The sequence below is a fragment of the Monodelphis domestica genome, chromosome 7 (genome assembly GCF_027887165.1).
Source record: "Monodelphis domestica isolate mMonDom1 chromosome 7, mMonDom1.pri, whole genome shotgun sequence".
Classification (NCBI taxonomy): domain Eukaryota; kingdom Metazoa; phylum Chordata; class Mammalia; order Didelphimorphia; family Didelphidae; genus Monodelphis; species Monodelphis domestica.
The window spans coordinates 96653554-96669784 of NC_077233.1; the positions used below are offsets into that span (position 1 = coordinate 96653554).

The 16231-nt window shown below is 38.8% G+C and overlaps 1 protein-coding gene across 1 annotated transcript in view; it reads right to left on the bottom strand.

Moving 5' to 3' along the window:
- Positions 1-16230, bottom strand: part of SNAP47 (synaptosome associated protein 47) — a 99117-nt gene extending 82887 nt beyond the window's left edge. The window contains exons 1-2 of the mRNA XM_001376265.4: positions 15998-16230; positions 7633-8170 (exon numbers count right to left, since the gene is read on the bottom strand). Of these exons, the coding sequence (XP_001376302.2) occupies positions 7633-8126 (494 nt within the window). The 5' untranslated portion in view covers positions 8127-8170; positions 15998-16230. The remainder of the gene's footprint in view (positions 1-7632; positions 8171-15997) is intronic.
- Position 16231: the final 1 nt, after the last annotated feature.

The window sequence follows — 16231 nt, forward strand, 5'->3', positions numbered from 1 at the left end:
TTAATTAATTTGCCAGCTTCTGCAACTCTAGAGGATATGATTATTAAGGCTCTGGAGGTAAAATCTCAGAGTCATCAGGCTCGCACTCAGGCTGCCATGGTGGGAGAGGCAGTAAAACAAGCTATGAAAAGTCAGGGAAAAGGTCAGATAAGATGCTATGGATGTGGAAAATTAGGCCACAAAAATTGCTGGTCTAATTTGTCGGGGACTAAATCTAAGCCTTCTCAGAAATGTCAGAAATGTTATAAGGGATATCACTGGAACCGAGACTGTAGGTCGGGAAACGGGCAGGGTGCCTTCGGGAGGCCCCTACAAACAATCCCTGGGCCTTCCCTGCCATGTACCAGACCTCTCACGATTGGGAAAAACATCAAGCTCCTTTTCGGTCCACCAATCAGCCTTTTCAGGGATAGAAGGGCAAGAGCAGGATTTCCCTATAAGACCTGAAAAACCTGTACTCTTGTTGCCTTTTGAAAACCTTAAGGTTTGGGGCATTGGAATACCTATGGCTGGGGAAATCTGTTCTGCTGTTAGTAATGTTGATGTCATACCAGAAAAGATAACTAAGGAAATGTGGCAAGAATCCAAAATACAGTTAACTCTTACAAATCTTATTGGAACTTTAATAGTGATTCAAGATGTCTTAGCCTTTGTGAAATCAGATATCACTGTGTGCTGGACTGAAAGAGTTAGTCAGCACAGACCTATGCTTATTGTGGAAATAGAGGGTATTTCTATTGATGGATTAGTTGATTCTGGGGCAGACACTACAGTCCTCAGTATGTCCAACTTCAATGCTATTCCGTGGTCAGGGAGTATTGTAGAAGTTCCCGTGACAGGTGTGGGGGGAATCACCACTATGGGAAAGACTTCCAGCCCTCTCTCCTGGCGCTGTGGGAATTTTCAAGGGCTAATTACACCGTTAGTCAATGCTTTACTTGATACCACGCTTTGGGGGAGAGATATATTGCAAGGCATGAAGTGCATTATTAGCACAGATTTTTCATAGGGGCCGTTGAAGAGCTGAGAGCCGTCCCATTAACTTGGAAAAATGATAAGCCTATATGGGTAGATCAATGGCCCCTTACTTCTGAGCTTCTAAGCTCTCAGTATTAAAAGAAATAGTTCAAGAGCAATTAACAAAGGGACATATTAGACCAAGTACTAGTCCCTGGAATTCTGTGTTTGTAATACAGAAAAAATCTGGCAAGTGGGGCATGCTTACTGATTTACGCCGAGTTAATGAGTCTATGGAGGAGATGGGGGCCCTACAGCCAGGGCTGCCGGTGCTTTCTTGGATACCTATTAATTGGAAAATATGGGCTATAGATTTGAAAGACTGTTTTTACACTATTCCGCTGCAGGAAAAGGACTGCAAGCGTTTTGCCTTCTTGGTCCCTAGCATTAATCTCCAAGAGCCCATGGCTCATTATGAATGGTTGACCCTGCCTCAAGGAATGAAAAATAGCCCTACTATGTATCAACAATATGTAGACCGAGCCCTCAGATCTATTAGAAGTAAATATCCAAAAGTCATGATGATTCATTTTATGGATGATATTCTTTTGGCAGCAACTACTGTAGAACAACTTGAAGCACTATTTCCCGTGCTTCGGCAACATTTGTCTGAATTTAACCTTGTAATAGCTGAAGAAAAAATTCAGAAAGGAGAAGAGATTAGTTATTTAGGGAGTCTAATTGGACCTCATGAAATAAAGCCTCAGAAAATACAGATTCGGATGGATAAATTACAAACTTTGAATGATTCTCAAAAAATATTAGGGGATATTAATTGGATACGTCCTTTTCTTAAACTTACTACAGAACAATTACGTCCTCTTTTTCAATTATTAGAGGGAGATGCTAATCTAAAATCTCCCAGAACATTAGCCCCTGAGGTCATTTCTGCTTTAAAAAATGTTGAAGAAGCTCTTAATACAGCTCTTCTGACACGCTTTGACCCTCAGCAGCCTGTGGAGGTCAAAATTTTACGAACACCACACGTTCCTACAGTGGCTGTAGTTCAGAGTGACAAAGTGATATTATGGATACATTCCAAATCTCAATCAGGCAAGGCAATTCCTCTTTATCCCTTAACGATGGGACAAATTATTAAAAGGACTATAAAAGTAGTTCTTCAAGGAATGGGACAATATCCTGAAGTTATTCATATTCCTGTTACAAAAGCACAATTACAGGATTGGATAGAATTTTATACAGAGTGGGCCAGTCTGTTGCAATTTCCATGTTTCTTTCGCCCACAGACTAACTTGTCTCCCTTTTGGAAAATTTTTAGTCCAATACTGCATAGTTTCAAATCCTATTTCCAATCATCCAGTTGATGGTCCTAATATTTTTGTGGATGCCAACCCGCAAGCAGCTACTATATTTTTTCCTCCTAATCAGCCTATGATTTTTCGTACCCCTTTTTCCAGCACTCAACAGAATGAACTTGCAGCAGCTCTATTGGCTTTGTGGAAACATCCGGAGTCTTTTAGTCTTATTGTTGATTCCCAGTATGTTGCACAAGCCTTACCTAAATTGACAAATGCAGTGATCCAATCTAAACGGGGTATAGTCAATCTTATTTTTTCAAAATTGCAGCATGTTTTACGTGATCACTTGTGCTCAGTGTATGTTCTTCATGTCCGTAGTCATACTTCTTTGCCCGGTCCAATTATTTTGGGCAATCATATTGTGGATCAAGCTCTTGAAGCTCCGTTACTGTCTTTTTCATCTCCAGCAGCCGAAGCTCGGAAAGCTCATGATAAATTCCATCAATCTGCTCGAGCCTTACAAAAACAATTTCAAATAACTAAGGCACAAGCCAGACTTATTGTCAAGGCTTGCCCTAAGTGTGTTCCATTTCAACCTGCAAGCAACAAGGAGGGTGCTCAGAACCCTCGAGGAGTGCATCCATTGCACATCTGGCAGATGAATGTGACTCATGTCAATTCTTTTGGTCTTGCTAAGTATGTTCATGTTACTATAGACACATATTCCAGATTCTTGTGGGCCTCGGCTCTATGATCTGAATCCACTAGGGCAGTGAAAACTCACTGCCTCTTGACTTTTCAAACACAAGGTCCCCCTGAAATTCTAAAAACTGATAATGGCCCGGCTTACACTTCTGAAGCCTTTGCCACATTTTGCCGTGATTGGCATATTACACATATAACAGGCATTCCATACAATCCTACTGGTCAAGCAATGATTGAACGTGCCAACCGTACCTTGAAAATGGTGCTTGTTAAACAAAAAGGGGGAGCTTGGCGGTCCCCTCAGGATTGTTTGGCCACGGCAATTTTTACTATTAATAATCTTATTTGGACACAACAAATTACTAAAGCTGAAAAATTTTTTGAACATTGGCACCGCAAGGTACCGGCTCAGCGGGAAGATACTCTTGTCCCAGCTAATGATTCGGACTATGTTATGTGGAAGGATGAAAATAACACCTGGTATGGTCCTGATAAGAGTTTTAATCAGGGGAAAAGGGTTTCTTTGTGTCTCCACAGGTAAAGGACAACAATGGATCCCCCATAGATGGACCAGACCTATCCTGCAGTCTGAAGAAAATGAAACCTCTACGTCGACGTCGACCAAGAGGCAGGAAAAGGCCCAGGGTGCAACAGAGAAAAGAGAGACAACTGATCCTGTTCCTGGCAATTCTGATGAACCCTCTCAACATGGCTAATACAGAGACACAGACTCATTGGGTTTTGTGGGAAAAACTCCCATGGATTAATAACTTTGTAGAATCTGAGGAGGACTTTCCTGAGGTATCTCTTCATGTACAACAATTTGGTCCAGGATGGAAATGGACTGCTAAGAATGGAGATATTGGGGAAAGATCTACTCCCGGGTCCCCCTCTAGCTTTCACCCTCCGTTCGAGGCTATGCCAGAATGAGGATCTTACTTAAACATACCATTTAACTGGACTGGACTTACTAACCCTCCCCCCCCCGTGTTTTGAACATCCTGCATGTATACCGCTTGTTAATCTAATTGATCACTTTTATGGAGCTCCAAATTACACAGATAAAACAGGGCCGCACCGGGTGAATGAGGGATGGACTTTTACAGCCTGGGGAAAGATTTCATATTATGGATGGAAAGGAGTATTACAGAATACCAGAAAAGATTCGGGTTACTTAAAAAATAGATCTTTTATAGAACAAAAAACCAGGCAATGTTCTTATGTTACTGAATGGGACCTCCCTTTTTCAGGAAAACAGAGTCATGGGGTATTTCTACCATTTTTAGAATGTGACCGACATGATCCTGATATGGTCAAATTTCACAATGTTACTTTCTTTTCTCAACATAATGATTCAGCATGTCATAACGATTCATTCCCTGAAGCCCCAGATAAACCTAATCATGGTTGTTTTATAGGAGGATTTGCTACCCCAGGGTGGAGAACATCCAAGATGTACAATAACCGTAAGGTGGGATACAATTATGCTAAGATTCCCATAGCCATGAAGGGGGTAGTAGTTATGGCTTACAGGGTGCTAGAATTTCCTGGAAATATATTTACCACATATGACGGTACTACCAATCCCCGACATCACTATATGACAGGCTCTTACAACATCACTGCCTGTCTAGAAGAGGATTTTGCTTTTATGATAGGACCCCAGAATAGTATTAGCATTACTTGGATAGGACAGGCTTGGAATATTACTTGTCTTGAATGCAACATTACCGAGTGTATAACACAGACCCCTGCAAAGTACACTGTTTTAGTGGTACGTAGGCCTTCTTTAGCCCTGTTAACGGCTAGACATTCAGGGGGATGGTATCACTCACCTGCAGATAGAGCAATGGAAAGATTATCTCAACTAATTAGCTCTAGGAAAAAGAGATGTATTTCTTGCAGTTTTAGGTATTGTAGCTTTGATAGCCACCCTTACTGATACAACTGTCAGTAGTGTTTCTCTAGCACAAAGTGTAGCTAATGTTCGTGTCCTGGAACATGATGCAGAATATTTACACAGGCTTACACAGAATGTAACCAAGGCTTTGCATATACAGCAAAATATTAATACAAGGGTTTTTTATGCTTTACAACAAATATCTAAAGATGTATTGTTACTAACTAATCAAGTAGAAATTTTAGCTATTAAGGGTAAATTACGGTGTGATTATCATTATTCAGCTTTTGTCTTCTTCCTGTTAAAGTCAACACATCTGATGCATTTGAAAAAATTAGAAATGATCTACAAGGTCTTTGGCTAAAAGGCAATATCTCTGAAAACATCCAACAACTGAACTGTATTATTGAAGAAATGGATAGTTCCTTAGCTGAGGATCTTTATCCTGAACATATTGCTGATTCTATATACAATTGGATTAAATCAGGCCAAAGTTGGCTGTCTCCTTTAGCTCAAATGAGTATAACCATATCGACTTTCATACTGTTTGTAGTTATCTTATTGATCCTTCTTCCCTACCTATTCCGGCTCCTTGTGTCCAGCGTGAGCAGGATTGGACAAGTTCTGACCCAACACCGAGTACTATTGCAAAAAACAAAAAGGGGGAACTGTAGTCGAGGCATTGCCGTAAAGGCAGAACCGTAAGGGTTAAGCCTCCTCTTCCTCCCCAGTTGAGCTGCATAGTCGGGGTTGTGGGTTGAACTGTGTACAACCTGCACAGCTGTGTGCTCAAGGTTGGAATAGCAGAGGCAGGAAGATTGATAAGGTCTGTGAGAAAGAAACTGTAAGGTCGGAGTAGCCAGCAGAAGACTATGGGAAAGTTATTTCTCTGTCTTTGTTTGGAATCTTCTCGGTTCTTCCCTGTGCCTGGCAGGTAACATCATGAATTCCTATAAATCTGCCCAATTGTTGGTTCCTGCTGTTGCTGGGCAGTAACATTATATCTTCCTGTGTGTTAACCTACATATTGCTTTGTTTGAACTCAATAAAGGGTCGTTATACATTTTCCGTTAGCGTCCATTCGTCACTTTGTATGATCGTTACCCCACGCAAGGTCGCAAGAAGGTTGGCCACCTTTCAGACGAGCCTTGCAACTGTGTATTGGTTCCAAGGCAGAAAAGCTGTAAGGGCTAGGCAATGGGGGTTAAGTAACTTGCCAGGGGTCACACAGCTAGGAAGTATCTGAGGCCAAATTTGAATCCAGGACCTCCATCTCTAGACCTGACTCTCAATCCACTAAGCCACCCAGCTGCCCCCCAGTTCTTTCGTTCTAGAGAAAATCTTCTTCTATTGTAATTAGAAGGCATCAGACTCCCTGGCAGGAATGTTACCTAAATATAACGAAAGAAAAAGTTATAAACCTAGCAAGAAAAAAGGAAAAACGTATCATGGGAGGGGTAATGGAATTTAGACTTTCTTTACAATTAATCTCAGAATAGACAATCTGAAATTGGTCACTAGAGCTTTGGATGCCTCGCATCCACAGCTGGATGGGCAAATTCTTGACCTCCCTTACAAGATGGACAATTTAGAAATCTCAGGAACTGCTTTTACAATAGAACTGACTACTGCTCATTACCATTTCACTAACTATGTAGAATAAGTAGGAACTCCTGATCTCCTGTAGTTAACAGAACTGGGTTAATAGTAATGCTACTTTCTTTGGTTAAAAATCTTTTGGATAAAGATGACACTTCAACTTGTGACATACTGATGGATGCTCTTATCAACAATCGATAATGATGTTTTCCTAGTAAGTTCATCAGATTAAATAAACACTGTGACCAAGGATAAATAGCAAAGGGAAAGAACTCCAAACCTGGGAAGGGATATATGGCAAAACATCCAAGCTGAGTGTAAATACTATAAAGAAACTTCTGGAATTAAATTATATTAACATATTATTAATTACATAATAATATACTGACAAATTCTATTAATTATAATTTAAATTACATGAAATATTCTGGAATTAAAGTATATGTAGACATAAGAAAGAGAAGAATTGAAAGCTATAATTCAAAAGCACCTGACCATTGGTTGCTACTGGAAATGCTTGCCAAAATAAGTATGAACTTTAAGGACAATTAGTTTTGCTGTGTTTTTTTTTCAATAAACCTTTACTTTCCATCTTAGAATCAATATTGTGTAGTGATTCCAAGGCAGAAGAATAGTAAGGGCCAGGCAATGGGAGTTAAGTGCCTTTGCCCAGGGTCACACAGCAAGGAAGGGTCTAAGACCAATTCTGAACTCAAGATCTCTATTTCTAGGCCTGGCTTTCAATCCAGTGACTTACCTAGCTTAGTCCTAGGTGAAAACACAATGTTAGCAAATGCATAATATAGAATATAGTCCAAAGACCATGAAGAGTGCAGCAAACGGTAATTCAGTACTAAACCATTCTTCATTTAATTCTGTTTAGGATCAATCTTTTGGACTTGAAAGTAATAATTGATATGCCTATTTGTGGAATATCAATTCTACTATGTATGCTTTACATGCACCATAGACATAAGAAGTTATAGAACTTCTTTCTTCCTACTAGGAATTTATATACTGAACTGAAAATTCTCAAGAGAAGAAATTCTCAAGAGAAGAAAATTCTCAAGAGAAAAGATTAGGTGATCATCCTTTCTATGGGAGATTAGGATAAAGTCACTTTTAGATTAGTTCAGAAGTCAAGCACTATACCTGTCAGCTACATCCATATCGGATTCAATCTTGTCCAGTCCTTTCATGATGTTATCAAATTGTTCACCCTGATGATGAAGGACCTTTGCTGTATCTTCTAACCGTTTTTGGGAAGAGGCCATTAAGCCCGTCAGTTCTTTCCCCTTGGTCATTTCGGGAGATGATGCCTGAGCTCCTGGATGAGACAATAGCAGCTCTCTCCAGAAATGCTCAATGATGTTGAAGACCACATTCCGGCTAGGCTGGAAGGAACTGAACCAGTGCTTCATGTGCTCCTTCTCCAGAATAGTGATAGAGCTAAAGATTAAGTGAGAAGATTCTTTTTTAATCTCACTGATGCTTGAAAGAGGAAAGCTGACGAGTAGTTCTCCATTCTTATCAGTCAAAAACTTTAGCAAAGTAGAAGTCAATGAAAGTTTGCCAGGGATCCATCGTTTCTCAGGTTCCAGATAATAGGAGCATGGCCATGTGTGGATGCATATGTCTCTATTCATAAGCTTGCTGGGACTCCTAGACACAAAAGGATCCAACTTTTTACCTTTAAATAGGAATGGAGGAAAAAAACAAGTTAGCAAGATAAATTCTCCCTTCAGAAAGTCCTTATATGCACAAAAAAAATTCCTTTATTCATTATTAATGGAATTTATTTCCATATTATCTCAGTCTCTCCCTCCCCAACCCACACTAGGCATCATCCAGTAAACAGATATATATATATATATATATATATATATATATATATATATATATATATATATATATATAGTCTTTCATGTTTCCACTTCTCAGTTCATTCACTGAAGGTGAACGTTCACAACTATTCAACTATTAAATCTGTAGCTGTATATAATGCTCTCTTGGTTCTATCCATTTCACTCTTTATTAACTCATGTAGTTCTTTCCAAGTTTTTTAAAAATTAATCTGCTCATTGTTTCTTAAGGCACTGTAGTATTTTATCACAATCATATCCCAATTTGTTTCGCCATTCTCCAATTGATGGACATCTCCTCAATTTCCAATTCTTTGTCACCATCATGAGAGCTAACATAAATATTTTGAAACATTTGGATTCTTTTCCTTTTTCTCTGATCTCCTTGAGAAACAGGCCCAGCAATATCTAAGAGTATACATAGTTTTATAGCTCACTGGTTGTAATTCCAAATTGTTCTCCAAAATGGTTGATTCAATTCATAGTTCCACCAACAGTGTATTGTTACTATGCCCACTTTTCAATATCCCTTCCAACATTTGTCATTTTGCCATTCTGTCATTTTACCCAATCTGACAGGTGTGAGATGATATCTCAAAATTGTTTTGGTTTGCATTTCCCTAATAAGTAGTCATTTGGAGCTTTTTTTTTAATTTATCTATATATGGCTTTGATTTGTTTAGTAAAAAACTGTTCCTATCTTTTGCCCATTTATCAATTAAGGGCTTTTATTTCTGTAATTTTTGACAAAGTTCTCAATATATTTTAGATATCCGACCTCTATCCAAGAGTCTGGAAAATTCCTTTCTATTTTTTGCTTTCCTTCTAATCTTGGCAACATTTATTTTATTTGTTCAAAAACTTTTCAAATTAATATACTCCAATTTCTCCACTTTGTATCTCACAATGCTCTACCTTATCATTTACTCATAAATTCTTCCCTTCCATAAATGAGAGGTAATATGTTTCTTGTTCTTATTTGCTTATAAAACTTCGTATGTCTAGATCATGTATCATTTTGCTCTTATCTTAGTGAATGGTAAAAGATATTGGTCTGCATCTAATTTCTGCCAAACTACTTTCCAGTTGTCCCAGGAATTTTTACGTAATAGTGATTTCTTACCCCAATACCCTTGATGTATATTTTTGTCAAATACAATTAATGAAAACCTAACTTTAAAACCAATACCCCAACTAATTCAACAAAAAAGGCCAAGGAATATAGTAGATTTCTGCCTTAATACTTAAAGAAGGGAGGCACATTCTTAACACTGTATTATCATTAACTGAGAGGATCCCTAGAGGTAGGACAAAGTAACTCCTTTTGTTCAGATGCACCTAAATCTTCTTATCCAGAAAATATTTATCCATTCTGTCTGTTTAGTTGTACAGACTACAGTATCAAAAAGAAAAAGGAAAAGAGTCACTGAAACATTTCTCAATTTTTAGGACATTAAAGAAATACAAAACACCAAAGAAGGAAAACAATAGGTTATTTTAATTATACCATCACTAAAATGTATGTAAAACCTTTCCTCCAAAAATCGCAAAGGGCCATATCAAACTCTTATAAAGATGAAATGAATGGGGCAAATGAAAGGAAATATCTTTCACTGATCTCTTCTAACATAAGGAGTTTTTTTTGGTACATTACTTGAAAATCTTAATGAAAAATAAAATTGTTTTTGCATGTTGCCTCATAAATCCTTGAACTGAGGTCCTAAATCTTCACAAATAAAAAGTATAACACAAATTTTCTGAGGTTAATCAAATTCAGAGAGATCTGGGAATTAAAGAATCTTATTCATGGAAAGGAACTTGGGGGCAATTTTAGTTGAATTTCCTTCCCTCACAAATGCGCAAATTCAAGCCAAAAAGGTAGAATGCCTTTCCGTATTACTACAATTTGTCAATGGCTCCAAACTCCCAAATCAGTGCTCTTTCCACTATGCTGTTATCAAATTAATGAAAAAGAGCAGCAAAATTAAAAGAGATGGAAGTGGGCATTTCCTACTTGCTTCAAATTACAGAGACCTTAAGTCCCTGTCCAGTGACCAAGCAGAAGAGGTGAAGAATTTGAAGGCAGGTTACAGAAAGAACAAGGTAACTAGGGATATATCTTGTACCATACACTTGGTGCATAATTCAGCAAACTACAGCTGATTATAATTAAAGGGAGTAATTTTAATGAGGAAAAGTTACAATGTGGAGTTTTATTTGTAATGCAGTGTAATTTATGATGCCTATATATGCATCAGTTCCATCACAACTTGTACCCACCAAGAAAAAAATTTTTTTAATAAATCAGACTTTTTAAAAATGGTCACACAGGGGGCAGCTGGGTAGCTCGGTGGTTGAAAGCCAGGCCTAGAGACAGGAGGTCCAATACACAGTATTGATTCCAAGACAGAAGTAAGGGTTTAAAAAATAAAATAAAATAAAATGGTTGCACAATAAGCAACATACCTATTTCCATATTAAAGAATCTGCCACTTTGCAAATGTGTATAACTCCATCAAGAGATGCAAACAGCAATCCTTTTATGATTTTTATAAAGAGAGTTTGAAATCACAGGTCCGGGTATCTGGTGATATGAACTTGGTGGTCCTCTCATAGCAAGATACCCAGTTTCCAAGTTTGTACTCAAACCCTCTCCAGTTTGACAGACCTACCAGAAATTCTACTTTTAAATTCTCTGAGGTTGCTTTCAAGACCCCAGGGTCCCCCAAGTAAAGCACTAGATGACAGCTTTAGCCCAAGAACACACTATGTCCTCTCAAATAACTTACAGCCAAAACAAGGTTGATGGGTACTGATCTAGACTTCATAAACACTTATTCACTGACAAAACCAAAAAAGCCGCATTGGCAAATGTATGGCACATGTGCCAGAAGGAACTGCTCCCTTCCCCCTCTTTACCATGCCTGAGGACATTTCTCATCTGGGGTAAAAGGCTGGCTCACATGCTCAGTGAGGGTTGCAATTTGGGCACTCAGTCTCTAAAAGGTTCACCATCACTGATCCAGAGGAAGATGGAGGTGTCCTTATTAGAATCCTTCCTCCAAACTTTTATTTTACAATAGAATATTGACTGAAATGCTTTTCTGTTTGTTGGGATTTGGTTTTCCCTATTACTTGCACCTCCTGCTCCTTTGCCTCCTTATTATATTCTCACACATATTTCTTTAAGAGTGTCTCATTTTGGGGGCAGCTGGGTAGCTCAGTGGATTGAGAACCATGCCTAGAGACGGGAGGTCCTAGGTTCAAATCTGGCCTCAGACACTTCCTAGTTGTGTGACCCTGGGCAAGTCACTTGACCCCCATTGCCTAGCCCTTACCACTCTTCTGCCTTGGAGTCAATACACAGTATTGACTCCAAGACAGAAGGTAAGGGTTTGAAAAATAATAATAAGAATGTCTCATTTTTTACTTTAAAGTGTAAACCTTCTATTGATTACTGTTTCTGCAGGGGTACAACAGAAAGAACGAAGCTATACCCAAAGCTTGTGGGTTCAAATCTTGCCTCTAACACTCTCCCCTCTCTGAGTTTCATTTCTTCATTTGTAAAATGAAGAGTAATGGAGAAACCAAAGCTTTCCCAATAAGATCAAGGATGTCCACTGTCAGCACTATTATTTGCTAGAAATATGCTAGAAATCATAAATATTATAATAAAATAAAATAAAAATGGAAACAAGCATAGACAGGAAGAAACAAAATTGTTGCTATTTTCAGGTGATATGATGGTTTGCTTAGAAAACCCTAAAAATTTTATTAAAATTTTTACTTAATTAAAACAATCATTTCAGTAGAGTAACAGGATATAAAATAAAACCCATGAAAATCATCAACCTCTCCATAAAATCCAATAGGAAGAAATTCTATACAAAAATAACTACAAATGTGAAAAATATATGAGATAATGTACATTTTGAAATGGACCTAAGCCCTGGGAGACTCTTTCTCCCAGGCCTCTCTATTGCACCTTCCTCTGACACCTGCCACTTTCTTTGTGGTAGGTGTCAGAGGGAGAATAAAAGAAAAGAGAAGAGAGGTTTTGGCGTGTTCCCTCCCACCCCCCAACAGGGTAGAGAGCTTTGGTCCCTGCATTGCTGTAAGAGATCAAACTTTCCCTGACTTTTCCAAACTTTCTTTTCCTATCCCTAAATAAACCTACCTAACTATCCCTGAAGTCTGGTTTGATTTAACTCCCTAGCCTACCTAAAGGAAAAACCCTGGTCAATTTCCCTGCCACACAAAGGACACCCAGCTACCTTCCTTCCCTTCCTTTCCCTATCTTTCCCTCCTTTTTCCCTACCACATTTGTTTATCAAAATGCATTCATGGTTTACACAAATACAACAAAAAGCATCATTTTCAGAAACAGAAGAAAAACAACTGGAGATTCATTGTTGATGGTTGTACCATGAAAATATAATTAAAATGATGTCATAACCTAAATTAATGTACAAATGTTGAGTCCTATAAAACTACCAAAACATTTCTTTACAGAACTAGAAAAAATAATAAAATTCATATAATGGAAAAAGAATTCAAATATCTGAAGGAGGTAATAAAAAAAGTAAAAATGAAGATCTAGAAGTATCAGATATCAAATTATACTATAAAACAGTAATTATCAAAACTATTTGGTACTAGCTAAAAAAATAGCAAAGTTGATCAATGGAACCTAAGATTAGGTAAACAACTCAGATGTCCTCAGGCATACTGTGTGATAAACTCAAGGACACCAAATATTGGGTTAAAGACTCTATAGTGTGAGATTTAAAATAGTGAAGCCCATAAACTGTAGTGAGTTAAAATGGTGGAAGATATAAATTGTGATAGATATAAGAGAGGGTGAGTAAAATTGACCGCAGAAAACATGTTTCACTACAGTGTCTTGGTTTTTAAATCAAATATAAGGTGGTCGCCAGGGAAATATTCCCAATTATTCAAATACCCAAGTCAACTGGGTTTTATAGAGATTTTAATTACTACAAATGTGGAATTAAAGAAAAGAGAGAAAGAGAGAAAAAAGGAAATAAGTATGAAGGGCCTTAAGCCAACATGGCCTAGACCTGAGTCTTAAGAGAGATCAGTCAGTCAATCTTTTAACACTCACCACAAGGTCTGCCTAAGCAAGGATTCTAGTGACACCAGGCCAGCATCATCTCAGATGCTTTCACCAGTTCCCTCCTCCATCTGAATGTTTCAGAATCAGTCCTTCCTCAATCTGTATGTTTCAGAATGACCTCTCAGCTCTTCTTCTGAGCTCTTATTTTTAAGGGCAAAAGCTCCTATGTCACCTCCCCTAAGTTCTTCCATCTACCAATCACTGTAGATGTTTTCCAAAAGACAGCCCATTTTGAATTCACAGCTGAGTAGATTAATCTCTTTAGTAAGTCAGAAAAAAAATGCTGCTGTGTCAACTAATTTCATTAAGAGAAAACCTCTGAGTAAGTTTTCACCTTTTAGGTCTAAGTAGTTTACAAGTTGCCCCACCTTTATAGGCACCTAGCATCCCATTGTATCAATTCCAAAAACAGGCATGGCTCAAAGAACTCCTTTCCTTTATAAGTATAGTTTTCAAGTACTTTCATTGTTTAGCAAGGAGTTTTCTGCCCTAAAGCAGTCTTAAGTATGGGTGGAGTAGGGATACTCCCATAGCAAGGAGTTTTCACATTCAAGTAGAGTTCTCACTATCTGGTAGGGAATTATTTCAAGTAGGGAATTGGAGGATTCCTCAATGTGGAGTAAATTTTTTAACATTCTTAAGTCTGTGAAATTTTAAGGTTTACAACAGTCAACAAAAACTACAGGGAAAAATGGAAAAAGATCCTGCGGAAATTAAATTTAAAGCAATATCTTCTATATAACAATAAGCTTGAAACTGATAATGACCTAAATATAAACATAAAAGGATCACATTGTTAAAAAAAAAAATTAGAGATAAGTAGGAACATAAATAGGGCAATTGCTACTACCTGTTATTTTTTCTTAACTTCTTTAGTGTCCATTCTAAGCCAGAAGAGCTACAAGGGCTAAGCAACTGGAGTTAAGTGACTTGCCCAGTCATACAGCTAGGAAGTGTCTGAGGCCACATTTTAACCTAGATCTTCCCAACTAAAGGCCTGGCACTCTGTCCACCATGTTTCCTAACTGCCCCTACTATTATTTTAAAATATGATTAAAAAAAAACAACTATGTAACAGAATTTGATGGTGCCTTATATAATCTTTTGTTGTTTTTGCAGTATTGATATGTTCATGTTCATTGGTGAATACAAAGGGAAAATGTAAATATTTTTTTTATTAGACTCGATGACCTAGAGGTCTCTCTCAGTTCTAAATCTATGATCCTATGAAGTCTAAGATGGTTAAGAAAACTAGTCAACTTACCTTTCTCTAGGTTAGTTGCTGGGCTATCTTTTATAAAACAATCAATAAAGATTTATTAAGGACCTACAACAGCTAGGTACTGTGCTAAGTACTGGAAACAGAAATGTGTCTTTAATTAATGAAAACCTCTCCATTCTCTTGGATGTCAGGTTTCATAGGTAGTAAGTAGTTTCTCAAAGTTCTGAGATCTCAAACATTATGCTACACACTTGCTTGTGTGACCTTTGGTGAGTCATTTAATATCTCTAGACTCCACCCACCCAGAATCACATTACATATGCCTGGTCTAAAGACCTGGTAGCTATTTGCTGGTGTTTTTTTTCTCCTATCTGCCTCACTGTGTCTGACACAATCTACAATTTTTAGACTCATTAGACCCATTAGACTCAACACAAAGAATCCGTCCCTGAATCACAAATCCAACACAAAGGGGAAAATGTTGCCATGTTCAAACACACCAATATGATAAGACACTACACATTCCCAGTATCATGTCTCCATTTCTCCCACGTTCTCTCCCACTTTATCTCCTACCCCTCTCTTCTCTCTCCCTTACTTTATCTTCTTTATCTCTTATCTGTTTCCTTCTCGACCCTGACCTTTCATATCTCCTTCCTCACTATAGCTCTTCTCCGTTCATACTTCTACACCCCTAAATTTCCCAAATGTCTGCCACCATCTCCACTGCCTCCCTTCTACCAGTAACCCCTTCCCCCAACTCTTTATTTCCCCTCTCAATCCTTCAATATGGGTCTTCATGTCTCTATTTTAAGTTTTTTTAAGTCTCTATTTTAAGGCATCCTCTAGTTTAAGGAAAGGCAAAAAGAGCAGATCGAAAGGCTCATGGTACCCAGCAGAAACAAAGAGAAGGCCGAACAGGTGCTGGGAGTTCTTTCTTTCCTCGCTTTTAGCCCCACACTCCTTTCTTTCACTCACTTCTACCAATCGTACTCTCTGGGAGACAGTGGGCAAGTCCCAGTCCCCTCTCTGAAACCCAGTTTCCCAAACCTGCACAGCAAGACAGTAGGGAGGAGGTATCTCTGAAAGGCCCCACTGAGTGCTGAAGAGGGCGGCTGAGGAACAGCCTTCAGTACCCCTCTAGTGTTCCCCCGCCGCGGGAAGGAGGGAAAACAGAGAGGAAGAAGATGGGGGGGGGGGGGGGTAAGAAGGGGCTCATCAACATAGCAACGGAGCCGAGCCAGGGGAGGGCAGCCAGGAACCCCGGGGAGAGGGTGGCCGGCGAGCAATACATACCAAAGGAAAAGACGCTGGAAGCAGAGGATGCCTGCAGAACGTCTCGTAGTCAGCGCGGACTGGCAAGGGCTGAGGGTTAAATATGGTCCGGGTACTGAATGGAGGGACGAATACCCGGGACCAGAGAGGAAGCTGGTTGTTGTTGTCCTAGCCAGGAGCACTTCCGGTCAATCACATAGCCGCCGGCAGGGGGTGGAGTCAGTACAGTGCGCGTGCGCATACGGCCGAGCCTGA